At 35.6% G+C, this 26340-nt stretch overlaps 5 protein-coding genes and 1 long non-coding RNA gene across 10 annotated transcripts; 3 read left to right on the forward strand and 3 right to left on the reverse strand.

The window, feature by feature from the left end:
• Positions 1-1682: 1682 nt before the first annotated feature.
• On the forward strand, positions 1683-3252 carry LOC140831646 (uncharacterized). Its single transcript, XM_073195390.1, has 2 exons — positions 1683-2404; positions 2514-3252. Exons 1-2 carry the CDS (start codon positions 2048-2050, stop codon positions 3123-3125), a joined length of 969 nt encoding a protein of 322 aa, XP_073051491.1. The 5' UTR covers positions 1683-2047; the 3' UTR covers positions 3126-3252.
• A 4452-nt stretch (positions 3253-7704) lies between these two features.
• LOC140832548 (uncharacterized) lies at positions 7705-9223 on the forward strand. Its single transcript, XM_073196632.1, has 3 exons — positions 7705-7935; positions 8387-8543; positions 8884-9223. Coding segments are annotated over exons 1-3 (270 nt in total). The 5' UTR covers positions 7705-7823; the 3' UTR covers positions 8885-9223.
• Positions 9224-9511: 288 nt separating this feature from the next.
• LOC140832547 (uncharacterized) lies at positions 9512-12912 on the reverse strand. Of its 3 annotated transcripts, none has more exons than XM_073196631.1 (6): positions 12593-12911; positions 11710-11887; positions 11029-11126; positions 10271-10367; positions 9836-9921; positions 9512-9754 (listed from the first exon to the last, which is right to left on the reverse strand). In XM_073196631.1, the coding sequence occupies exons 1-6, from the start codon at positions 12809-12811 to the stop codon at positions 9701-9703; spliced, it is 732 nt and encodes a 243-aa protein (XP_073052732.1). In that variant the 5' UTR covers positions 12812-12911; the 3' UTR covers positions 9512-9700. The 3 variants fall into 3 exon arrangements, 1 of the variants encoding a protein (XP_073052732.1); XR_012118132.1 differs by lacking the exon at positions 9512-9754 and adding an exon at positions 10686-10923 and having other exon boundaries at positions 12593-12912; XR_012118131.1 differs by lacking the exon at positions 9512-9754 and having other exon boundaries at positions 10686-11126; positions 12593-12912.
• A 1248-nt stretch (positions 12913-14160) lies between these two features.
• Positions 14161-14996, reverse strand: LOC140832551 (uncharacterized). 2 transcript variants are annotated; one of them, XR_012118134.1, is made up of 3 exons: positions 14897-14996; positions 14676-14751; positions 14161-14523 (listed from the first exon to the last, which is right to left on the reverse strand). It is a non-coding gene; the product is annotated as an uncharacterized lncRNA (long non-coding RNA). The 2 variants fall into 2 exon arrangements; XR_012118133.1 differs by lacking the exon at positions 14897-14996 and having other exon boundaries at positions 14676-14767.
• Positions 14997-17306: 2310 nt separating this feature from the next.
• On the reverse strand, positions 17307-20358 carry LOC140832552 (eukaryotic translation initiation factor 5-like). 2 transcript variants are annotated; one of them, XM_073196635.1, is made up of 3 exons: positions 20200-20358; positions 19003-19254; positions 17307-18919 (listed from the first exon to the last, which is right to left on the reverse strand). In XM_073196635.1, the coding sequence occupies exon 3, from the start codon at positions 18894-18896 to the stop codon at positions 17541-17543; it is 1356 nt and encodes a 451-aa protein (XP_073052736.1). In that variant the 5' UTR covers positions 18897-18919; positions 19003-19254; positions 20200-20358; the 3' UTR covers positions 17307-17540. The 2 variants fall into 2 exon arrangements, with proteins under 2 accessions (XP_073052736.1, XP_073052737.1); XM_073196636.1 differs by having other exon boundaries at positions 20189-20336.
• A 1366-nt stretch (positions 20359-21724) lies between these two features.
• LOC140832553 (vacuolar protein sorting-associated protein 9A-like) lies at positions 21725-26149 on the forward strand. Its single transcript, XM_073196637.1, is given in 6 exon segments — positions 21725-21899; positions 23001-23148; positions 23425-23512; positions 23515-23594; positions 24917-25096; positions 25240-26149. Coding segments are annotated over 6 exon segments (1416 nt in total). The 5' UTR covers positions 21725-21789; the 3' UTR covers positions 26050-26149.
• Positions 26150-26340: the final 191 nt, after the last annotated feature.

Raw genomic sequence — 26340 nt, forward strand, 5'->3', positions numbered from 1 at the left:
AGGTTTTATGTTATCACCAGTTCATTAAATCCAGATAATCATAACTAATCAACGAAAATAATTTAAGAATTTTTGGGGGTAGGGGATATGAACCATACAGTTGTATCCATCTATGGTTCATTAAGAGGAAAACGAGACATTCTTGGAGAACGAATTAAATTGTAGCCCGTGGCATTAAATTGTAGCCCATGGCATCCGCATAGGATGGAAAAGGATGGTGGCCAAAATACCATGCCGAATTATTATATAAGCTGATCTCCCGGTTTAATAACACGTAGTTCGATGAATACTAATAGGTATTTTATATGAGATGAGTATAGGTCTTTTGTGAGACGGTCTCACGAATCTTTATCTGAGAGACGAGTCAACTATACCGATACTCTTAGCATAAAAAGTAATATTTTTTTCATGGATGACCCAAATAAGAGACTCGTCTCATAAAATACGACTCGTTAGACCGTCTCACACAAGTTTTTTGTCTTACAAGATATAGTTTATAAGGAGTTGACATTTCATTTATGAATAAATTTGACACATATTTTTATCCATAAGGTGATATATAAATAATACGAAATACAACGTAAATATCAACTCCCTAATTTATATTCATGGACATATGTATTTGTCATTAGTCATAAAAGATTTACTTCAATGTGAGGTAAGCCAACAAAGAAACAAAGACACCGAAAAAGAAGAAGTAAAAATCCCACTTTCCAATGAGATCTCAAAACACCAACATCCTCTCGCACTCTCCAAAAACCCACGAGCACTATCAAGGTAGAAAAGAAATAATACAAAATACAACAATTCAATACAAACAAGATTTCTTGTCCCCCCTTATCCCACCTAGAAAAAAGATAAAATTATTTCGAAATTTGTAATTACCATAATAAGGATAATTTTGCATTATCTTCTAAATAAATCAGGAAATGACCAAAACGACCCTTTAGGATGATGGATGGGGTCCAAAGGGCCGTAAGCTTCAAATGGTAAGCTTCAAATATCATTGTGGGTTTGTTAACCGTAGGGGGAGCATCATACATTGTACGACCAAAAATCAAGAAAAATTGTGGTCGGAAAAATAAATAAAAAATTAAATATTTTTATGTGATAAAAAATAGTAAAAAAGGGTTGAGTGGCCTAAAAACTCTGGTTTTTTTCTTTTTTGGTAGAAGGTAGACACTACTCAAATTCAAAGAATCCCATGATTTCAAATCCTTTAAAACCAAACTATACCTTAACTAGAGGTATAAATAGAAAACAAAACCCCACAAATTTCAAGAGAATAGAAGGGAAGTAAAGGAACAAAGTCAGTCGCTCGATGAAGGATAAAAAAGGAAAGAAGAGGCCAAATAGTAGAAGATATTAATATATGCATAATTTTATTTGTTATTGAAAAAACAATTGTTTCCATGATTTTTAAATGAAGGCATAAATAACTCAAGAAAAAGAAAACAAAGAAATAAAGGGAATTTGAAGAGTAGACGAACTTTAGTTTGTGGTCTCCAGTCGCAGTCAATTCGGTCAAACTTGTTACAACTCAATCTAAAATCATTTAAAGCATCATCAAAAAGCAAGATTTTACTTTAAAAAACTGGAACAAATTGTTTATTTATTTTTTCCTTTGTAATACAAGTATATAAACACCCCCACCCCACCCTACCCCACCCTCCATACCAGATAAAAGGAAGAAATTGCATGAAAGTTCATGAGGATTTCATGTCCATCAAATTTGCCTCCTTTCACTATCTCTTTTCCTAAGGAGGGGATTTTGTTTTCCCCTTTTTCTTTATTTTCCTTCTTCCTCTGTTCGCATAAAACAATGAAAATGGCAGATTACCAATCATATTTTCCCCTCAATAGGAAACAACCATCATTGCTCCCAACAATCTTTTCTCAATCTTAGAAACCTGAGCTGCTTCTAACATTTATATTCCTTCATTTATTCCCCCCTTATTTCGATATAAATATCAGTCTCTCTTTGTCTTTTTATCTAGCCTTGGTTTTGTATCTGTTTCCTGATATATAATTTTCTGTTTTGTTTTTAATGATGGATCCTTCCTCCAACTCTGTCAATGGCTTCTACAGTTACTTGACTCGAGGGATTGATGATCTTGAACGTATGTTTCTGTCGAACAATTTCATGTCAATCCAGTTTCTCCAAAGAGTTTTGTCCCTTCTGAGATCTTTGCACACGCGGATGACCCTTTTGGTGGGGAAACTAAGCTTGCCGGTTGGTGAAAAATGGCTCGATGAATACATGGATGAGAGCTCCAAGCTTTGGGAAGTCTGCCATGTCCTGAAATCTGGTGTTTCGGGCATGGAGAATTACTACTCTGCATGCCTTAACATAGCTTCCTCATTGGACGGCCATGGCCATTTAAGTCCACAGCTTTCACGCCAGGTGAATGAATACTAGCAATCAAGATTATTTTTATCGATAAAGATTAGATTTTTGTTTGGATGGCTTGTATAAATTTTTTTCTTGCTTATTTAATTTCTTGATCAAACAGGTGATCCGGGCTATATCTGGATGCAGAAGGGAGGCCGTTGGGCTGGAGGAAGAAAACAGGTCTCTCATAGAGACAAGAATTGAACCACTTTCATTGAAATTTGATGAAAACATTTCAGTAGAATCAAAGCTAAATGGATTCAGTGGATTCAGGGGAGTGCTTTATGCAATGAGAAATGTCGGTTCATTTTTACTCCTAATTCTGCTCTATGGATTAGTTTACTGCTGGCCTGAATCAAATTTCTCAAGAAACATCGGATACGAAGGGCGCATGTTATTTGGATCACCTTTCTTGATGTCAACAAGCAGGCTGCAACAGAGGGTGGCGGGTGAAATCAATCAGATAGCAGGTCGACCCGGAATTCTGCTGTATGAATTCAGGAGATCTAGAGAAGCCATGGATGAGCTGATGATGGACATGGAGACGAGGAGTTCACAGGGCAATGTGGACTGGGAGTCAGGAGGAGGGATAAGGGGAAGTGTTGAGAATTTGAAGGATTGTTTTGGGATTTTGAGGTCTGGGACTGAGAATATTATTGGTCAGCTTGATGATTTTTTTGATGAAATTGTGGAAGGAAGGAAGATGCTCTTGGATTTCTGCAGTAATAGGTAGAGAATCAATGAGCTTTTTTTTCAATCCAAGAAATGGCCAAAAAAAGAAGGAAATACAAGTGTAGGAAAAATTAACAGTTGGTTGAATGTAACTCTTAAAAAAAAGAAAAAAATCTTTAGTTTCTCATTTTTTAAACCATATGTCCTCCCATCCTTTTGTGGATTCTTTGTTTTTACAGCTGCTAAAGCTTTCTTCCAAGACTCCAAAATGGAAATTCCTTAAAAGAAAATAAAAAATTTAGCAAATGAAATAACTTGTGAATATAACTAAAGTCATCCTACTTATATGACGGGGGCCAGATTATGCTGTAGACCACAAACTCAACAATCATCAAGATTCCAGCATGAGAATCCAATGGCCAACAAGTCAAAAAAAGTCGAGCCAAATTGTTAGTATCACTGTATGTGATTTGTTAAAAAAAGGAACATGACAGTACAAACAAGAAGCTGCAATGCAGAAGAAGCAAACTTAACCAAACATAAATGTAGAAGCCTCCCTGTTTCTGTTTCTGTCTTCCATAAAAAGAAAACAGTAAAAAATAAAAACAAATAAATAAATAACAGAAACTTCTTGTGGAACAAACAGAGGGGAGACACCAGGGGCCAAATCTTGATATTATATATATAGTTATTTTATTTTAATAGAAAAAAGTATTTTTTGTCGTATTGTTTGATTATCTAGTAGTGACTTTGTGTGCGGTAAAAATGTTGGTCATTCCCAGTTGGGTGGCTTTGGTAAAAAGGACTGTTGGATTCCTGGGTTTGGCTTTAATGTCAAAAGCAAATGCATTTCTTTGTACTTTGTGAAGCTTTTGTCTGGTTTTGTGTGTTTCCTTTGAAAGCTATGGATTTAAGGATCGAACATTTTGCAACTCTAAATTTATACATCAATTTTTTGATGGCATCAAATCTCGCAACCGTCATCTTTCGATGTGCACTGGGTAAACATCTGGATAAACACAATAATTAGCAAATCATGACAGCCATGTAACAACATGCAAGCCCTATGACAATCTCGTTCGAAAAGATGTTGTAGAGGTAATTGAACTTTTGAACATTGATCAAACGCTTACATACTCCAATAATTCTACTCTATAAGGTGTTGATAAAGAGGAATCGAACTTCATCGACAATATAGACAATATATATATATATATATATATATATATATATATATATATATATATATATATATATAATTTTTTTTACCATATTTAGAAAGTTCTCGCAAAAAAAAATATATATACTATAGAAAAAATATTTTTCAGTATTATTGCATTTACCTACTTCATTAATATTTGAAATCAAATAAAAATACATACATAATTAAATGTGAAGTTTTCCATTTATTTTTAAAAATAAAGTTTGAATTTGATATATTTTAAAATATAAACTATATTTAAGTATCTACATTGATTATCATTTCATTTAATTTTAATTATGTTATTTTTATATATTAAATTATCACTATTCTCGATCATATTAAATATATATCTCAAGGTTAATTTTAATTAATTATTTAACTGAAACAAAAATCATGATTTGAAATGATTATAAGTTTATATATATGTGATGTGTTATTTATAATATACACTACTAGGGACAGTTCAATCTGTCTTCAAGTCACACGGATACAAGCTTAGGAAGAAACGTTAGAAGGATTTGTTATAATAATCAGTACTTTTGCATCTTATGTCTTCACCAGAGTGGATAATTTAAAAGTTATACTTGACTTTGTTGTAGCAGTGACTGTATTCTTCCAACCTCAGTGCACAGTTCAACAACTTGTCCTATATTCTTGCTATGAAATACATACACAGATTTTTGGGAGCATTGGTGAGATAAGCTGAACGACAGGCAAGATCTCTTTCGTCTCTGTGTTATTGTGTATGTCTGCATGCTGCGGGTTGTCTCTTTTGATATATAAACATCTTTTAGTATCGGTTTGTGTATAAACATCAAGATACCAACAACCACGATGATAACGTTTAAGATAACCAATGATTCGATCAACACTACACCTAACAAATTTGATGACTATGTTAAACAAAGATAAGCATCCTCAAGTAAATGATTCGGCGGTCAAATATATATGACACATAGTCGTCGTGGATAAGAAGAATGATTCTTGCATGGTTTCTGGACATGAAAAATTCAATATCCATGCCAATTTTGTGAAATAACATTATACGAGGAAAATATCATTATTCAAGAATAGAATAAGAAATAATCGGCAAACCGTTGATCTACGAAAGATAAAGGTAAGGTAAAAATTTGTGTGAGACGTCTCACAGGTAGTATTTGTGAGACGAATCTCTTATTTGTGTCATCCATGAAAACAAATGTTTAAACAAGTAAATGCAACAAAATAATTTGGAAAGAAATTCTTGTAAAATTTATGTTCATGTCTTAGATAATTACTTAACTCAATTCAAGTTGAATGTAGGGCCATTGTATCAAGAACAATTTTTTGTCCAACTGCCCTATCTCTATTCTCTAGTTTCTCCATCGATAATGCTATCCACTAGGTAGTAAAACTCAGATCTCGACTCTATTTATATGATACCATCAATTTGTTTCAAGCTTTATATGCATGCATATCTACTCCAAATTATTGGAGCAATCTCCAGCATATAAAAGCCTCGATGCAGGGAGACATCTTATTTGCAATTTATGGAAGCAATATTTTCATCAGGAGACCATCTTCTTGTTGTCTCTGTTAACACTTCCTATAGCGTAAAATGACAATAAAAAATTATGAAGATTAGAAAAAATAGTTTCACAAATGGAAATATGGTCTTGCTTTCGTACCATGAAAGTGTAACAAGGGAGTTGGGGAACCAACAAGACAGATATGTCTGCATTGTATTTACCATACTCGTGTCGTGTTTGGTCAATACTCAATGGGATAGTCACATTTTCTCGTGTGATTCAAAAACAGCAAGAAGAAGAAAAACGATGAAGAAAACAGTCTCTGCGAAGTATCTAATGATAGACTGTTTACAGCATAATTCTATCTTAATGTTGTCAACAACCATAACCTAAATAGCTGAATTGTAATTCAAAATGAGTTTTTTCGTATAGTTTTATAAATCTATTTGAGATATGAGCTGCATCCAACAGAAACTAGAATGATGGATGAATGTAGCCTGCTTTTATGTGTGCTTATGCTATAGTTGCATATCATTATTCCCATTTTGTGCTGTCTGCATTTGATCTGTCTAGAGATTCTTGTGGCTCATTGATTGCCATTAGATTTGGTATATTCTGTCTATTTGAATTTGTACTTGGATGTTTTGTCATCTTCCCAATGCATAATTCATATGTGATGTCCCTAACACGTGCAGACCTTTACATCGGGTAATGCTTGCAACATGGTGATTCCACTGACAGAGGAATCCCATAAGCCATAAGAATTATATGATGATGGACAGGAGAAGGTTATAGAACTCAAGGTCTGTTGTTCTGTCATTTTGCCCTCTGTTCTTTTTCTGCACTTTCGTGTCTCATTATTTCAAGAAATATGAGGAGCAATTCCAAATTATACACTCATCAATCCAGGAAATTCTCGTACAAGTCACATAAATAAGTTACTCTCTAACAACAGAGCTTATAAATTAAACATAGATTAATCCCATACGTATCCATGGCAGAACCTCGTGTACAATCAGTATCTAAATGGAATTTAAAGTTATCGCAAATACGAGAAAAAAAAACAAGAACTTCATCACCCGTATTTGTTTTGTAACTTATTTCATGTACAAAGGTCAGGGATAGGAATAGAAGCAGCAGAAGCAACGGCAGCAGCGTCTGAAGCAGCTACAATGAAAATACCGAAAAGGGCTTCGACGATTTCTTGGGTTCGAGGAAGCTGACGAAGAATCAGCAGCCGCCGTCGAAGGAATCTCCATCGGAATAACGCCGTAGACGCACGCGGCTTTTACTTATTTTGTAATTTAAAAGCACCGTGCTGATCCTTTTCTTTTTCTTTATGCACAACACATTCCTATCTTTGAGAATAAAGGAAACCATTGTGTGTTGTTCCATTTTCATTTTACTTGCAAACTTAAAAAGATTAGTTATTTTCTACTCGAATTTACACGGATTGTATAGCTTCCTGGATTTATTTGATTCCATTTGTGTAATGGGTAAGTCTCTTGTGAGACGGTCTCACGAATCTTTATCTGTGAAACGAGTCAACTCTACCGATATTCACACAAAAAAAATACTCTTAGCATAAAAAGTAATATTTTTTCATAGACGATCCAAATAAGAAATCTGTCTCATAGAATATTATTTGTGAGATAGTCTCACATAAGTCTTGTGAAATATATACATAATGTAAATTTTTTAAAAACAATTTGGTCACGGTGGTTCGATAATTTTTTTTAAAAAACACAGTAGTTTGATAAAGTTTCTGAAAAAGTATAATAGAATGATAAAAAAAATTATCAATAAAATGTGGTTTAAATTTTATTTTTAATTTAAAAAAAAAGAGTATATATTTGAATACACACACACTAAGTAAGATAATATTTTTAAACAATTGATTCGTAAGAATTTTAAACAGATTAATACAAGCTTTCTGGTAATTGCCAATGAAACCCAAACTTGAAACTACATACTATATTGATTAAAAAAAACTGCTGAGTATATAAAATACAATACTGGTTTCGATCGGAGACTGCGACCCAAAAAAATGGACTCTTTCTCCCAAGAACCACCGTCTCCCTACAACTTGGATTATTTAACCTTGCTTTTTCTCCGCCCTATTGCCGCTCTTCTCTTTTCGCTCTCGATACTCTTCGTCGGTCAGTGAATTTTTGTCTCTATGTGTGTTTCTGCAAGCGATCTTAACTCATGTTTCTCGTATATTTTTATTATGTGCTATTGATATTATGCATCCTTTGGGTATGTAATCGTGAGAGGTTCCATTTGATTATATTTTAAGGTGAATTAATCTGGGACGCTGAAGTTTGCGACTTTGCGTAGCCTGTAGAGTTTTCGTTGATTCTAGGTACTGTGTGAACTTGGCCTACTTCTCTTGATGTGGTGCCTTGAAAAGTTGGAGCAAGTAATTTTTTTCTTAGGGGTTTCTTGATCTGGGTTCCAATATTTCTTTGTTTTAGGTGAATAATGGAATTTTTCACTTAAGAATATTTTGAGGTTAATTTTTCCGGCGATGCTTATATTGAATATGGGATTTTGTTTTTGTTGTTAAAGATTTGATCTTTTTCCTTTTTCATTTATGGTTGTGTATAGGTTGGTTGTTGGCATGGAAGCTGGTGCTGGTTCATGTGCCTCTAGTTCAGGAGATCTTTGGTCTGCGGAAGAAGCATGTCAGGCCTAAGCCTGCCGACCGACGAAGATTCACTCAATTTTACAACAGGATTAATACCCAAAATCCTTCATCAGAATGGTAAGTTTCAGTGTAACGTCTAGTGCCTTAACATTCTAATTTTATGAATTTTGTATTTTGATCAGAACATCTCTTTCAAGATTTTTTCAACAAGTTTTTTGCTGAATGTTATGAAAGTTGATTTGGACAGTGCATGTAGATTTGTAGAATTAAAAATATGGTAGCATTACTCATAACCATGTGCATTCGAGTGTGTGAGAACCTGCAGAAATAGCCACAAATTAGATGTGTGCACCCTTTGAGATCTTCATTTTTCGCATGCAGTGTAGAAGCTCTTCTTGATAGTCATGATCTAATACTAGTTGGAATCACCATCTTTTCATGTCATGTTATAATCCAGATGGGCACTGTTAGATATGAACATCACCGATTAGTGATTATATCGGTCGATCACAGCTCAAAACTCGGAAAATGAAGGCTCATGGTCTCAGATAGATGGTCACAAGCGGAGACCGGGATGTGGCAGTTGAAGCTTCATTGTTGCAACAATTTGTGTAATTTAAGTTCTTTTGCATGGTTGTAACAATTTAAGGTTTTAGTATTGTGTTTTTCTTCCGATGCAAACCCTCAAACCCCTCTAACACTAGCACCCCTTTGTCCTATTATGAAATAAATCAACCATGTTATATTTATGGGGAAGTTATTTAAAAATCCCCAATCATAATATTTCTTTGCATTCACTCCCTACCCACAAAATTGTGGTACTATTTCATACAAAATGTGGTACACTTCATGTGGAAATGTGGTACACTTCATGTGGAAATGTGGTACTAAAAAAGTACCTAGGGACTGAAAACAAAGAAAAAAGGCGGCTGGGGACTGAAGCCAAATTTCCCGTATATTTATTGGTTGGTAATGCTTACGTATTCATCCGACGTTTTCAGTCTAAACAGTAGCATCTCTACTATCCAAAATGGCAGATCCATGGTTTGAACCAATGGAGTTGGGACCAACAATAGAGTTGCACGTAAAGTAAAAATGTTAACCGAGTAAAAATATCAGTATCGGGCGTACAGTAATAGGTAACTGTTGCGAATGACAATGCCGAAATTTCTTGGCTCATGAGATGCAAGGCCCAGTATCAACCAATCAACTTGTTATAAACATCCAACAACAATGTTTAATAGATCGTCACAGTGATTTTATAATCTTGGTTCTCACTTGTGTAACACACTTTTCTTTGGTGGTTTTGTTTTCTTCTGGAAGTGGTTCTGTACCAAAAGCATGAACCATGAAAACAAGATATCATTAATTTAGCGTGTAGAACCAAGTAAACCAATAATCAGTCTCACCTTTTGCTTTTCCAAGGCTTCATGATCAGTCCTCTCTCTCCATGTGCTCTTTCGAAGTTTGATTGGTCGATTGCCTACATATTTACCTGCAGTAAGAAATTTTATGCATCATCAAAACTTTTATACACGCGAGTACGCGACCAGCACTAGACAAAAATGCAAACAGGGCAGAGTTCAGAGTCGAGGTCAAAGCATAAGTAATTACTCTTAATTAATTAACTAAGCCACACGTCGTATTCCATAACAAGCGACAAGTAAGCACCAAGTTCCGACCTCAAAAGAGTAGTGAAATGGGGGAGGCCACACTCTTGTGTGATTGCCCATAAGTAAATACAATATGCGACAAAAATAAATTAGGCTCACAAATTGTGGTCCATAGGACAAGAAAAGCAATGCCACAAATCAAAAGGCCAGAAAACAGATACACGGGCATACCATTGATTTCCTTCAGTGCCGCCACGACGTCTGCTGGATTGGAGAAACTAACAAATCCATAACCCTTGGTCTTGCCAGTTCTCTTGTCCCTAACAACCTGTTTCATTAGTAGCCCACATTGATTTTGAGTAATTTACTATAAATGTATGCCAAGTGAAAGGGGCATTATATCATGGGGAGATGCCTAATACGCACAACTAGAAAACTCCCAAAAAGGAATAAATACAGAATAATGTGTAAAGCTGAACGTAAAATATCTCTAGTAAAAATTTTGGGTAGCACTGCACATCTGAATGTTCCTGTCAGGTTTGTTTGTTATGACCTTAGATTAGTCAACATGGATTGATTACTGATAAGCTTTGCAATTTTAAAAATTGCAACATCAAGAATATTTCACTTGCTAAAGTTAGCCTACCTTTTACTATCAAACATCAGGATTCAGGAACCTACAAATCTCATTACTGAACTGCAGTCAGGTTGTGCAGTCAATTGTTATAGCGTTTTATTGCAGCAGCAAACATGTTAATTTGACCGTCAATCAATCTGCTCTTGAAGATTGAAAGCATCATGACAAGCACACCATAGTATAAACCAAAGAGAATTCTACCTCACTGACACGAGTCAAAGGAGGGCTCTGCTCTTTAACTTAACGTCTGAAGACAGCATGCAATACTCATGTACCGATTGTTACATGAGTAAGAGAAGTAAATTAGATTATGAACAAACAAGAAACAACTTATGACTGTAGAAAAACTTACTCTGGCCATATTAAAGGAAGGAAATCTTGTAAATACTTTCGATAAAACATCATCATTCACCTCATTTCCAAGATCACCACAAAATAGACGATAATCATCTGTAAGTTAGAAAATATCTAAGAGTTGAGTTGATTCCTGCAATTTTCAGTACGGAAAGACGAAAGGACAAGAGTAGATATGAAAAGACAAATACACTGAAAACAATTACATGTGATAAAATGGAAACGAATTCCTAATAGGTACGCAATACGAGCCAAGATGACATGCAGATGCAAATCAAGTAAGAGTTTGGAGTTTTTCTGATCTCGGTTTCGAACTACCAAGCAAGCCGATCTTAAGCAAACGAGACACGGTTCAAATGATTGGAACCTTCCATTGTTTTTATCATTTTGGAAACATTTACATATGATCTTGAGGCAAATTGATGAGTAAATAAATTTGGCCACTGGACCTTAAAAAATGCATAACTTCTTTTCCAGAATGCAGACAAGTTGTGGGGATTTATGCATAGATTGAAATCCTGAATACCTGTTTAATCCCAAAATTTCTTAAAGGAAAAAACAAAAACTAACAGCAAAGACTAACGAGGAGGGAAATGGAGAGGAGTAAACAATAACTCAAAGTCTTGACCATGTCCGCAAAATCAGAACAGTATACCATAAAAACAGAGAGAATTCTTACTTTCAGGCCACTCTGCAAGAGTTGGATCCTCCCAAGCCTGCCCAGCAGCTTTCCGGGGGATTGCTTTTTTCTTAGTCTCTGTTTTGTGCTCGATCTCACTGCTAGCAAGTGCAGCCTTCACACTCTCAAGTGCTTCCGGCGTTATTGTCTGTGCATCTCTCTGAAACAACTGTTGTGCCTGAAACAAGCACACGAGCTTTCAGGGAAAAAATGCCTATAAAAATCAATGCAAATAAACAGAAAATTCGACACATAGTGAGCAATGTCTATAATGTAGCTTCAAAACATGTATCAGAATGGTAATCAAACATATATGATGAGTTCTCCCGTCAAAGATGAAGTCATTGTCAGGGCTCTCTCACCAATACAATATAATTATACAGGAATACAAAAGTCCCTTATTTTGTCGAGTTGAAGAAATTCACGACTCCAAAAAAGTTAAGACCACAATATTTGAGATGACTCCTTATGCTGTCAATACCTTCCATGGTGTTATTTACGTACAAACAAGATGTTAATTCTAAACAAATCCTTGTTCAAGCAAATCTATCCGAAGCATTTAGAGCATGCTAAATGCAGGAATTAAGAAACAGCCCACATACTCTGGAAAAAGGGTAAGTCCACAATATCTAAGATTACTCTTTATGCCGTAATGATGTTATATGCATCAACACAAGTTCAAATATGTTAACTTTAAATAAATCCCTGTTCAAGCACATGCATCCAAAGCATTTAGGGCATGCTAAAAAAATTCAGGAATAAAAAAACTCACATACTATTCAATTATATGAACAATCCTGAAACTCCCATTGACAAATTTAAAAAGAAGCAACAAAATGTAAATTCAAGATTATTTAGAATGGAAGGAAAGAAAATAAATTGCCTGTTGATATTGTGGCAAAGAGTAGACCGATGGAGGAGCGGGATACACGGGGAGCTGAACCGACGGAATAGGTGGCGGAGCTGCAGCTCCAATATACGAAACGGAAGGCGTTTGTTGGAGATGAAAGGGTGTGGGAAAGTAGGAAGCGGTGGAGGCTGTGTACGTGTATTGGGAGGTTGATGAAGGTTCAGCTCCAGTGGTCGGAGGCATCGAAGCCATGGCAAATTCGCAATCCCTAATCGAAGAACCCGACGACGCAGCTTTGAATTGACTCGAGGAAGGACCGGTTTTGGAGTGATGGAGAATTTGAGAGCCGACAGAGTCGGAATATAAAAACTGGAGGCTAGACAAAAAAATTTGACGAGATTTTGTCTTGCAAGTTAATAATTTTATCTTAAAAAATTATTAGTTTTTATGTTAAAATTATTATTTTCTATCGTAGACATAGATGACGCATCTCACGATATAAACCCATCAAATACAAGAGATATTTTTCACTTGTGTCATAATTATTCTGACATTTATACAAACATACTTATTTCGAGCCATGCTATTTTGTACATAAAGTAAAATATATGTAACAACAAATAACATTGATAGCTTAATATAAACATCTTAGACAAAGATTTATGCCTCGTGTTTATTAGCAAACATGTGTCTTTGGATTTTATTCAAATTTAATGAAAGTTGTTGATTAAAAATTAAAAATTTACATTTAATTGACATATATGATAAAAATCCACATATAAAAAATAATGTGGTTGTAACTTTAGGTCCGTACATTTTTCAGTCTGCTGACTTATGAGTGTTAGTTGCTAGAAGCATGGTTCTCATCTGTTATAGTCTGGTGGCGACTTCCCTGATTCTGATCCTGGCTGAAGGTGAAATGGCCAAACAACTCATCGCCAAACCAAGAACAGAAGACACACATCGCTCCCTTGCAGAGAAATACAGGCCTTCTGGTTTAAGCAAATTGGTATCCCAACTTCAAGTATTGTTTTCTTCTATGGTGAGATATTCACCCAATCTTTCAAGCTCGTTTCCTCGTCAAACCATTTCATCTCATTTCTTGATTATAGTGTTCTCCTGTTAGATTATTCTCTCCAATCAAAAGGCAGCGTAAAAATTTTACATTACTAAATTCAGGTATTAGGCCAGAAAATGAGTTGGTGACCGTGACTATGACCAAGATATTAAGGTTAGAAGCATTGCTAATGGAGCTCGGAATTACCCTGCTGAATCTGTTGTCAGACAAATAAATCTCTTCAAGACTGGGAAGCCAAAGTCCCAATGCTGATTGAAGACGGCCTGAAAATTTATTGTCAGAAAGTTCCATCATTTCTAATGGTGAAATATTGAACATGAAGGATGGGATAGATCCAGATATTTCACTGTTAGCAACATTATATACCACAAGATTAAGTTTTGCAAGCTCTGATGGCAATCACCTGTCAAAATAGCTACTCATGGGAAATTATCATCCAGAAATGAAGTTTATTCTGTGGCATACACATGAAATCTTTAAAAGAAAAATCGTATCAATATATATTCTGCTCTCTAAAACACACCTGTAAAATTGTTATTAGCTAGATAAAGATATTGCAGCCCGGTGAGATTTCCAATTTGTTTAGGTATGTGACCTGTGAAGCTGTTTTCGGACAATGAAAATAAAGAGAGGCGTTTACATCCCCATAAGTGGTAAAAAAATTGGCCAGTTAGCTTATTGGAATAGAGCCACATCCATTCCAGGTTTGGAAGATTAAAAGACATGCCAACCGGCAGGCTTCCAGACAAACTGTTGTTGGCTAGATCGAGACTTATCATGGAGGACATGTTGAATCTAAAAGATAGAATTTTCCCTGTTAGAGAGTCTCCCCGCATGCTCAATAACTCTAAACGTGTAAGATGGCCAAGTTCTGATGGAATTTCTCCTGGAGCGTAATCAAAACTCATATACAAGGATTCTTGTAAATGCAGGCCATCATATATTAACATTATTTACAAATATGATTCTGAGATATATTTAAATCAAGTCAAGAAATTATATGACATATTTTTAGTTCAAATAGAAAAAGATGCACACCGCCAGGAAATCGTTTATCCCAAGGTACAGATTTTGGAGCTTTGATAAACTGCCCATTGATCTCGTTATGCTGCCACTGAAATGATTAAAAGACAAGGACAGATCTTGAAGCTCCTCACACTTGTATATGTTGTATGGAATTTCTCCATGAAGCTGATTACTAGAGAGAAAGAGTTGGTTGAGTTTCAACATATTATCGCACTTATCCGGTGGAAGACTACCTGACAGGCTATTGCCAGTGAGATCGATGGATGCAAGTGAAGACATGTTGAAGATACCGTGGGGTATCACACCCGTAATGGCGTTGTACTTGAGATCTAATGATCCCAAAAAAGAAATATTGTTGATTTCTTGTGGGATATTTCCATCTAGAAAATTGTAAGCCATTCCTAATATCCTTAGCCTTGAATTGTTGAATAATGATGTTGGGATGCTGCCAGAGAATTTGTTCCTGCCCAGAAAAATTTCCCCAAGTCTCGGTAAGGTTCCAAACCATGATGGGATTTCTCTGGTAAATGCGTTGGACTCTAAATTGATCACTTCTAATCTGCACAAATTATAGAGGTCAGGTGGAATGAAGTCCGAAATTGTTCTAGCTGAGGTCTAAAGATATGAGAAACGTCAAGTTACCAAAATTCGAAGCAAGGGTTGCATCCAAACTAAAACCTGAAAATTTTAAGGATGTGACTCGTTGATTCCTGGTGTCGGCGCTGCAAGACACACCGATCCAGCTGCAAACGGATGCATCAATGGACCAGTTTTTGGCCAAGACTTGATAAGGGTCCAAAATGATTGAGTTCTTGAAAGCAAAAGGTGAATTCTTGTCCGAGGTTAAGCTAAAATCTACTTCAGCAGAGTAAATTGTGATGTTGTACAGAGAAGGTAATATTGTGGCTGCGACGAAGACGACAAATTTTGTCATGAATTTGTGACGTTGTTCGACTTTGACGATGTTTTTGGGAAGAATATGGAAGTATATCCAGCTAAACAATCAAACAATGGACTTCTTTATGCGAACGTTTGTGTAAAATGGGATCAAAGTGATCTATTCTCCACGGGGAAGACCTGTAGGCAAAATTTCTTAACGAAGGAAATAATGAATACAAGAGCCACAGTTCATTCACACAACTCCAATTGGCTTTTAAAAAAAAAAATTCAAAGCAAAATTAAACTGAAATGATTCACGAACTGGTCGAAATATGCGAGTTGTTTTTGGCCAAAATCTATTCTTTATAATTTTTAAAACTTAGTTCTTTATTTTGAATTACAATTGAAAATCTTTAGCAAAATCTGGCTGCATTTTTCGAGGAAAAGGAAAAACTAACACATACTTTAAAACATTTTTTATTTTGATTGTTATTTCTAGGACTCAGATTGATTTCGGTTAATGTTTCTGTAGCTTAAACAACAAAACGCGATACTGCTTGGGCTCGATTTCATTCGTGCATTTCAATCATGGGACCCAAGGCTCAACCAAATTTAGGGTTTCAATTTAAAACCAAACCAATTTTTTTCCCCATCCAACCACGGGTGATAGTCTCATCCGTCGAGTATATGTAATGATAATGTAGGTAGGAAAATTTAACGACTTTTAAATTAAAATCGCCTTTCCAATTTTAATAATTCAAAACCAAGGTAAAAATCTAGAGCCACCATGAAATTTCTAACTCGAAAACAAAAACCAAACTTGGGATCATGAAATACGGTTGCAAAATTACTCAAAATCACCACCAATATCAACCATACACCGGTAACCGGGTAAAGATTTAAGAAATTTGAGATGAAGACGCAAAATTGATGATCCCAAACAGGGATGTAAATAAATCAAACGGTTTGCGAGTTATTCGAAGTTCGGCTTGATAAAAAGCTCGTTTGAGTTTGTTTGTTAGTCATATCAAACCAAGCCCAAGCTCGATTTTGAGCTCGAAAATTTAATCAAACCAAGCTCAAGCCTAAGGATATTCGGCTCGTGAGCTCGCAAACATGTTTGATAATAGGCTCGCGAGCTTGGCTCGTTTAGGTGGCTCGAAAACATGATTTTGGAATGTTCAATAATATACTTATTTATGTTTTTTTTTTGCTCTTATTTGTGTCGTTTTGGTTATTTATGAATGAATTTATATTTTTATGTCTTATTTAAAATTAGTTTATAGATATATTTAATTTTTAACAAACTCGACTCAAACTCAAACTCGAGCTTAATTCTATGCTTATCGAGCTCGAAAACGAGACGAACTCAATCCAGGCTTGTTAAACATGTTAAAAGAGCTATTAATGAATTAAGCTCAAGTCTGACTTAATTAACATGCTAAACGAGCTTTTAATGAGCCGATCTCGAGCCTGACTTGATTAACATGCTAAACGAACTTTTAACGACCCTAGCTCGAGCTTTTAACGAGCTCAAGTAATTTCAATACAAACCAAACTCGAGCCTGATAATAGAAGCTCGAATCAAACTCGAGCTCGAACTCGAGCCTCAAACAATTTTTAACAAACCAAGCTCAACCTGATACTGTTTGATTTGGATCGTTTGCAGTCCCTAATCCCAAAGCTATCTTACCCAACAACATATTATTTGATTAAATACCATTGAAATACTCCACCGATGTATACGACAAGCACGGCAAGGTATAATAAAACCCAAGAAAATCCAGCACATTAGCTCATATTTAAAGCCTTCAAGGGCTCAACCGTCTAGAAAAAGGCTTCTAACACAACACACACACTGAAAATATCAAACTTCTAAGCCACTCGAACCAGGTCGATGGCTTTATTATCACTCACAGAAGTTATGCAAACTAGTAAAGATGCACCAACAGAAATAGTAATAGGTGAAATAACAGAGACTTGGTATGCATAAGAGTGTCACTCTTCTTCAGTCTCAGACTCGGCACTCTGCAGCCACTCCACAAACGGCTTCACATTCTTCCAAATTGGGGAGCTTTTATTGACACCATGCAAGCCTTTCTCGTACCATTCCACTAAGAACTCTTCTTCCAGCATATCGTTGTCATAAAGTGCTTTCAAGACCAAACCCACTTCTTTTACTGCCTCGGGGCTTGCTTTCACGCAAAAGCTCTCTATGGCATGAAGCAGAATTGGCTGTGAACCATCTTCCTGAACTGCAGCAGCAATGTAGTTCTTCTTCTTCGCGACGTCCTTCGAGAAACCTTTTCCAACTCCATCGAACAGAGCTTCAAAAAAGGCATCAGTTATCTCTTGGGCAGTGCCAGTCAGAGATTCCAAAAAGGGTTTGAGTTTGTTTGTGGAAGAACCTTTTGAAACATAATCCTTGATTGCATCAACAAGTTCCACATGAGCTTTGACAGATTTAACCCCATTTGCCTGTCCATTAACTATAGGCTTCTCTTCCCTTCCTGGAGAGTTCTTCCCTGATTTTGGCTTATCTTCGTCGGCCGAAAGTACGACCATACTGGCGGTAACAGCATTCAACTGCTCTTGAATTCTTTGTTGCGCGGCTGCAGCAGAGGTGTCGGTCTGCCACTCAACATCATCATCGCTGCCGCCGCCAGCAGCAACTGCTGCTTCATTCTCATCTTCCTGGCTACCAGATGGCGAATGGTCCTCATCAGAGTGATGAGATTTCTTCTTGCTGGATACTTTTGGGGCCACATCCTTCAAATTACTAGTCGAGCCCTTCTTCTTTCCAGCTTCTTTCTTAACTTTTTTTAATTCTTCATCGGCAGCCTCACCCTCTTTGAGCCGCTCCTTCTCAGCCCTCCTCATTGCTTTCTTGTCTTTTGATCCTTTCTTTGATTCAGGAGGGTTTTTGAGAATGAATGTTGTGAGCTTGTCCCTCATGTCAACGTCTGATACAAAACCACAAGCTGCACATTTGAGATTAATCATTTGCGACTTTGTGATAACAATTTCAGTTTCAGGGTTCCCACAACCATAACATTGGACAAACTTCTTGATAAAGTTCTCAAGGAGTCCAGCAAGTTTTGCTGTATCATGGGCCCCATTGACATGGGAAGTACCAGTCTTCTCATCAAACTTGGATTGAGCTCCCAGTTCACAACCAAAATACTTTGTGGTGTATGAAGCAGGCCTAGCCAAAGCCTTCGCGATGTCAACCATATTGACTACATTGGTCTTGATGCCATTTCCACGACCCTCGATTTTGGTAATCATTTTGGGCATCTTATACCTGTAGAAGGCATCATCCTGGTTTCCAGCGCCAATATTCAGCAGAGCCATTTTCTACTCTTTAATATGTATCTCTGCATGACAACTCAGAAATTAAGCAGGATATCTTTATACAGATGAAGAAAAATATAACTCATCTTTGATATGGTAAAAATACCAAGCCAAGGGAGCAGTCCACATAAACTGGAAATGTTGGCCGTGAATATCGTATCTTTGCAAAGACTCTAGATGAGTGCAGCAAATTTTGATAGCGAAATGGCTATCTTTTTTTCTTGACCAAGGGCAGTATTCTCCAAGTAACCCGATCGACGATAAAACGAAAGTGGCCTGTTCAGACATAAAAGACGTTTCTAACTTGACTTCCTCCACTTTTGCTGACTGCAGTGACCGCAGTTGTACCAATCAGTACCTGTAAAAATTTACGGAATCCAAGTATAAGTACACAAATATTATCAACTGAAAAAGAAGACTAAGAAAATGATAGTCCTTGATCAGCAGAACTAGATAGTTTTTATAATCAGATTTAAATCAATTAATTTTGACATTAAGGATAGGAGTGGCGTGAAACTCATAAATAATTTTCAGATCATTTGTTACTTCATCAGTATTAATTGGCACACTTTTGATAAGCTGTAACATTCATACATAACATGAACACTCATATAGCAATCCTCTGATCCAAAACACATAAAAAGTGTCAAGAACTGCCACACTTAGTTCAAATAGGCAGCAAAACCCTACTAATAAAAGTGAAGCTATTGTTTTTTCAAAAAAAAAATTGATACAGATCGACTCTTATGATGGCATCCATAAATATTAACAGAAAAATATATCTTTCTTCGCATATATTATATAGTCAATCCTGTGGACTATCGAGCGTATATAAATAAATATCATATTCAATATCCACAATCTCAAAATCAATTTTAGAATATGTTTTAAAATTATAACAGCCAAGTAATTCAATCACAGCTGTTTAGGTCATCGATTAAAACTTCAAATTCAATGTTTTAAAACCAACTGAATCCAATTAAAATCTCCATTTTCAGATCCAAACGACCACTAACAAATTCAAAACTAAAAGCAATGAACACGAATTCCAGATTCATCTCAAATCCTAAATCAACTAAACCACCAACACCATAATATCAATCCCAATCACAATCAATCAAACAAAAGAAAATAAATCGCATAGAAATACAGATCTATAAATCAAACAAGCGAAAATAGCAACATAACAAACTGGATCGAGAAAATAAAATTACTCATCAACAAAACTCAAAATGAAAAACGTAGATCCACAATAGAACGCAATAAACAAAAAGAATCGAAAGATTAGAGACCGAAAAAAAACCTTTAACTGGTAGGAGAAGGGAAAATTTAAAGTGAAGAAAGATTAGGTAGAGATTTTAAGCTTCGAATTCGTGGTCGAGGGCAGAGGGGAAAGATAGATAAGGGAAGAGCGCGTGTATTTATAGTGGGGAAAGTCCGGAAACCCTAGCCTGAAAAGCATTAGGGGGTGTAAGATAGTTAAATCTCTCCAGATATTTTCAATATGACAATATTAATATTTATATATATTTAGTCGTTTATTTTTATTTTTATTGTTTTGTAAAAATTACTATTTTAAGTATTATGTGCCATATATTTATTCTATAACATAATAATTATGGAGCGGGTCTCATCTGAGATCGTCTCACGCATATTAATCTGTGAAACGGGTCAACCCTATTCACAATAAAAATTAATAATCTTAGTATAAAAAATTATATTTTTTCATGGATGACTCAAATAAGATATCTGTCTCACAAATTTGATCCGTGAGATCGTCTTACACAAGTTTTTCCTATAATTATGTCATTTGTACATAAAAATGTCTTGGTTGGAAGTTTTTTTTTATATATAATCATTATTTGGCTTTAAATTTTGTTATTAATTTATCTTATTTTAATTTAGTCAAATATGTACGGTGTTCTTTATTCTAAATAAATTTTTTTCTGTCATTAAACATGTTTGATCAATTTAATTTTTTTTGTGTAGTCAATTAGTGAAAAACTGCCAACCCTCTTGAGATTTATTCATTCGTAACAAACTCAAGTGTGCAACCAAGTCGTCCATAGTCCATACACATCGGCAAAACCACTCGAGCATTGATAAATTATCTTCAACCTCCAATTCAGCATTTGATTCTTGATCTTGACAATGTTAATTCTTCTTTATTTCTGACATTATTAACATATTAATAGTTATTAAAATATTTGATGAATATAAATATTCATCATTTTTTGTCTCCCAATGCTCTTCTCAAACCTATAAATAGGTATAAACTTCTTTGATCCACGCTTTTCTGCCGCCCGCAAAGGATTCTCATTTGCTACATTTTTTTTTATCAATTTATGGTGGGTAAGAATCGAACCGATCTCGAATCCTGATTCAAACAAGACTTAAATAAACATTTTAAAACATTCAATCTTTAAATCGAGGTTGAGCTCGAATATATCTATTTCGACCTTTCAATTTTCATAGATAAAACTGATTTAGTTCATTTAAATATTTGGTTTATATTAAAATTGCATGTAAATTAACTTCACAATATTTTTTGTGCATTAAAAATTAAATACTGATTTTGTTTAAAAATATTTTATTTTAAAAAATGGTAAAGATTCCTTATTTTTATTGAAAAATTAGCATCTTAAATTAAAACTCCTTTATAAGAAAATATAGAATATGTAAATGTTTTTTTTGCATCTCGTTACTCTGTGGGGCAATCTGCCATCGGGCCATAAAAAAAGAAAAAAAAAACGGTTTGGTTTACGTTTCAAACAATCTTTGGGCCCATAGATTGGGCCAACCCATTTGGCACAGAAGTGTGTCGTACCCATTCGCTGATCCTCTAAACTCAGCTCAGAATCCGAAGAGAGAACACCGTCGCATCTGATCGCCGATGAAGAATTCTAACGTTTTCGGATCGTCGACTGCTCCGATGGCGTGGCACGACTTTCTTGAGCGCATGCGCAACCCATCCGCCGCCAAATTTGTAAAAGCAATAAAAAGGTATTGTGATGCATGCGCATCTTTGAAATTTGTATGCTTGCACGCATAGTGTGTTACTAGTTATGCAACTTTCTCCATGGGGTTAGAGCCTCGCGTAAAAAACGATTTTTTTTAAATTTCCAATATAGTTTGAGACGGATAATTACTATTATCATCTTTGAATTCGTTTCGAAAATAATATCAATAATAAAATAATAATATTAATAATATAATATAATTTTATTTTTTAAAATATTAATAACATTATTATTATTAATATTGATATTAATATTAATATTATAATAATAGATAATAATAATTTTTGTATTGAGAAAATTTTCGAATATGTTATCGTCTTATCATATTAATATTTTTGAAATGAGGATGAGAGCGGGGTTGAGAAATTGATCCCGAAGTTTCGGGTTTGAGGATTTTCCGTACTCGAAAAAGCGAGGATCGAGACGGATACGAGGGTTGGGATGAAATTCGGAGATGTGGATGGGGATAGCAAACCCGCTTCCACCTCGCCCCATCCCATTGCCATCCCTAGTGTTACTGGACGTGTGCTTAAAAAAAGGTCACATTTCACGAACTTTGGGGAATTGACTAAAGTTAGCTGAGCTTTCATAATATCTCATTTTTTTACTTAAAAAAAATAGGGATAGATCGCAAAATTAACTTGGTCAAACTTTGATTTTTTGAAAAATAACCCATTTCAATTTTATTTCAATGTATTTTAGCGTTAACATGATGCTAAAGATTTATTACTCAAGTTGTAAACTACTTCTTCTTCTTGTTTTCCATTTTTTGAATATTTAGATCATTCAAATTTATCCACTTACTATTTCAAGATGGTGGTGCAAGAGGTACCAAGGACAATTCACTTGTATGTGTACTTCTCTCAGAATCACTATTGCACACATTTTATTTGACAGCATGTGATGCCACTTTATATCCTGCGTTATTCTCTTTCAATATATCCATTACAGTTTGGAGTTTACAAAAAGCTTTACGTTGCCATGAAATGAATCAAATATTTCAGAGTGCAGAGTATAAGTTCCTATGCATTTGGTCTTTTCACACGCAAAATATGCATGTATCTAATTAAATTTCTTTTTCCAGTTTCATAGTGTCATTTTTGAACAATGCACCAGATGTGGAAAGGGACAGTGCATGTGTGCAGGAGTTTCTCAACAATATGGAAGTAGCATTCAGGGCTCATTCACTCTGGGCAGGATCTTCAGAAGAAGAGTTAGAGAGTGCGGGTGAAGTGAGTACCTTTATGTTTGCAAATGTATGACCTTTGCGATCTAAATGATTATCTAAATCGCAGGCTTTCTGTTGTGAACTTGCTATTGCTTGTTTACATTGATGATTGAATTTACAACTTATTTTAGAAATTTTTCTTTTACGTTCATAGTTTTGACGTTGTTTAAATTTCCTGTGTTCTTGCGTGATTTTCTTGCATTCCTTTCTGTTACAATGAATGGGGAAGCGTGCTTTTTAATTTGCCGTTATCCTTTTAGATATACTCTTTCAATTGCAGGGGCTGGAGAAGTATGTCATGACAAAAATATTTACGCGTGTATATGCTTCAGTTCCAGAAGATGTGAAAGCTGATGTTCAGCTGTATGAGAAATGGCTCTGGTTCAACAGTTTATTCGACCAGAAAATTTAGATATCAAGCCGAAATTTCAAAATGAAACATCATGGTTGGTGAGTAAAGGAATGAGCCTAACTGATTTTCACCTTGCCTTTTATTCTTCTCTAATTGAATTCCATGTAAAAACATTTGGTATGTGATTACCACAGATAGGAGGCTGTGCTGGCCTGGCCTGGCCTTTCTTGATGTTTCAAACCTTATGCCCCAAGATGAAATTGATCGTTCTGATGTGATTTTATTTGGAGTAATTTCTTGGACATCGTAGGTAATATGTCGTTGATAGGGGGGAGCATAATTTTCTTTCCTGCTTATAATTGAAAAGTAAACTTACAAATTAGCTACAGTAAATTTTGACGTGTCAAATTTGTGAAGGAAGTGACTAGTGAAACTACAAGGTTCATTAGCTACGTACTTAACAACAATTTGTTAAGTTTGTGCAATGATTTTTCCTGAGGAAATCAAAGGTGTAACACAGATGTAAACCCTTACCTAATCAGTCTTCTTTTCAATCCAGATACCTTGGATGTCTTGTATGGTTTCATCGGATAAATTTTTTGTCCTATTTGTCGCAGCTTATAGTAGTTAGTTCAATGCTTACTTATGGAATTATCAATCTGGTTTGTTATATGTGATATGCCAGATGTTTGGAACAAATTCATGAGTATATTTCAGATATTGATGAATAAGCCAGCAAAGCCATTCAAGATTTCTTGTGTTTTATTCAAGATTCTAAGTCGTTGAATGCTGTGCGGCACGATGAACTTGATAAATTATATAGCATTCCTGGTGACTGATCAATCGAAGGGAGAAGTTAACTTGTAGTCATTAATTCTAAACAAAAAGTTACTCGATGAGAGAAAGAAGATGAGCAGAGACCTATATGCCCTTGATTATTCTAAGAAAATTGTTAAGATTAGAACTTGGACCTAACTCAACCCCAAAAGCTAGCTCTAGAGGGGAGGATTGTCCAAGTCAATATATGCCACTCAAAGGTTATTTATCCAACTAATGTGGGACAATTAACACATCCCTCTCACGCCCAGGAATGAACATCTGGAGCGTGGAGTTTACAAATGACCCAATTATGGGCAGAACGGGTGGCCTAATTATAGGCAGTCCAACACATGACGGTGAAACCCGGGCTCTGATACCATGTTAAGATTGGAACTTGGACCTAACTCAACCCCAAAAGCTAACTCAAGGGGGGAGGATTGTCCAAGCCAATATATGCAACTCCCAGGTTATTTATCCTACCGATGTGAGACAATTAACAAAAATTATCTAGTGCTATGCGATTCCCTGTGAATTAAAATCATTTACTCCACTAGATGTTTTACTTTGAAATTAACTTCACTCTTGTTTTGCCATCGTCCAGCTTGCACAGAAAGAGCTGCAGAAGATTAACATGTACAAGGCACCTAGAGATAAACTTCTGTGCATTCTACATCGTTGTAAGGTTATCAACAACCTACTGGTCAATGTCTCTGTTGCATCTAACCAAGATCATCCAGGAGCTGATGAATTTCTGCCAGTTCTCATTTATGTCACCATAAAGGTAATTCTGTTTCTTTCGTGGATTGTCCAATTGAATACACGTGTTCATTAAGAACTTATCGTGGTGATTCTTCATTATTGTAGTTGCTGTAATCTACTAAATCACCGAGTGCCCAACTATCAAAACTTCGTGTGATTGACCAGGCGAACCCGCCTCAACTACACTCCAACTTATTATATGTACAACGGTTTAGGCGGCAAACTCGCTTGGTATCAGAGGCATTATACTTCTTCACAAACGTGCTCTCTGTAGAGTCTTTCATTATGAATCTTGATGCAAAGGCCCTTTCAATGGATGAAACAGAATATGAAACATACATGGAATCAGCTCAGGCACTTCCGGAGGCACTTCTTTCAGGTCTTTCAGAGAGCTCAGACAATTCATATAGTCAAGCAGATCGAAGTTTCGGACACATTCTTAAGGGAGAACCACTGGAGTTCAAAGCAACGTCGAATTCTAAGAAACATCAGCTCTCGGCAACGCAACCTCAATTACAGGTCCAGTCATCTGAAAGTGGGTCAAGAAACGAGGAATGTCTCGGGAAAGATCAGGTATCTTCAGATAAATTTCCGTCTATCTCAGACTTGGAAAATAAAAGTGCAACCATGGTGTTAAAGGAAGACGACACAAGCCAAATCTTTCATGATTTCCCATATCTATACGCCTATAATGGTGATCTAATGGTTAGTGATGTAGAAGATCTGCTAATCAATTACAAGCAACTGGTGTTGAAGTATGTCTGTCTTGCCAAAGGAATGGGCGTGACTGCCTCGTCACCTCCCAATATCGCCAAGGAATCAGAAAAAACCAATGATCTTAAAAACGTTTCTAGTTTAGTCAATGACCTAGGCGAAGGATCTGTTTCTGTGTTGGAAAATGTGGAACCAAAGTTGTCTGAAGAAGGAACTTTGCAAACTCAAGGGGATAGAGGGGATGAAAATTCTCCAAGATAACCATGACTCACATTATCTCATGTAATATTGCATCTGATGTTTGTGCTCATTGTAATAAAAAAAAGGTAAAAAAGAGAGATACACTTCTTCTTTTAATTAATCTCCTACTGTTTTTTTCGATTTCCAAATCATCTCCTACATATCTTGGGTCCATAAAATCTAAAGTGAAAATTTGCAGCAGAGACAATCTTCAAACACAAGAAAAATAGTGTTTATTAAATAGATAGTTTTACTTCAGAACTTGTCCCCAGCTAGGCAACCAGACAGCAAGCTGCACATTGGTAGGTAATA

This window comes from Primulina eburnea, chromosome 5 (genome assembly GCF_022965805.1).
Source record: "Primulina eburnea isolate SZY01 chromosome 5, ASM2296580v1, whole genome shotgun sequence".
NCBI classification, from domain to species: Eukaryota; Viridiplantae; Streptophyta; class Magnoliopsida; order Lamiales; family Gesneriaceae; genus Primulina; species Primulina eburnea.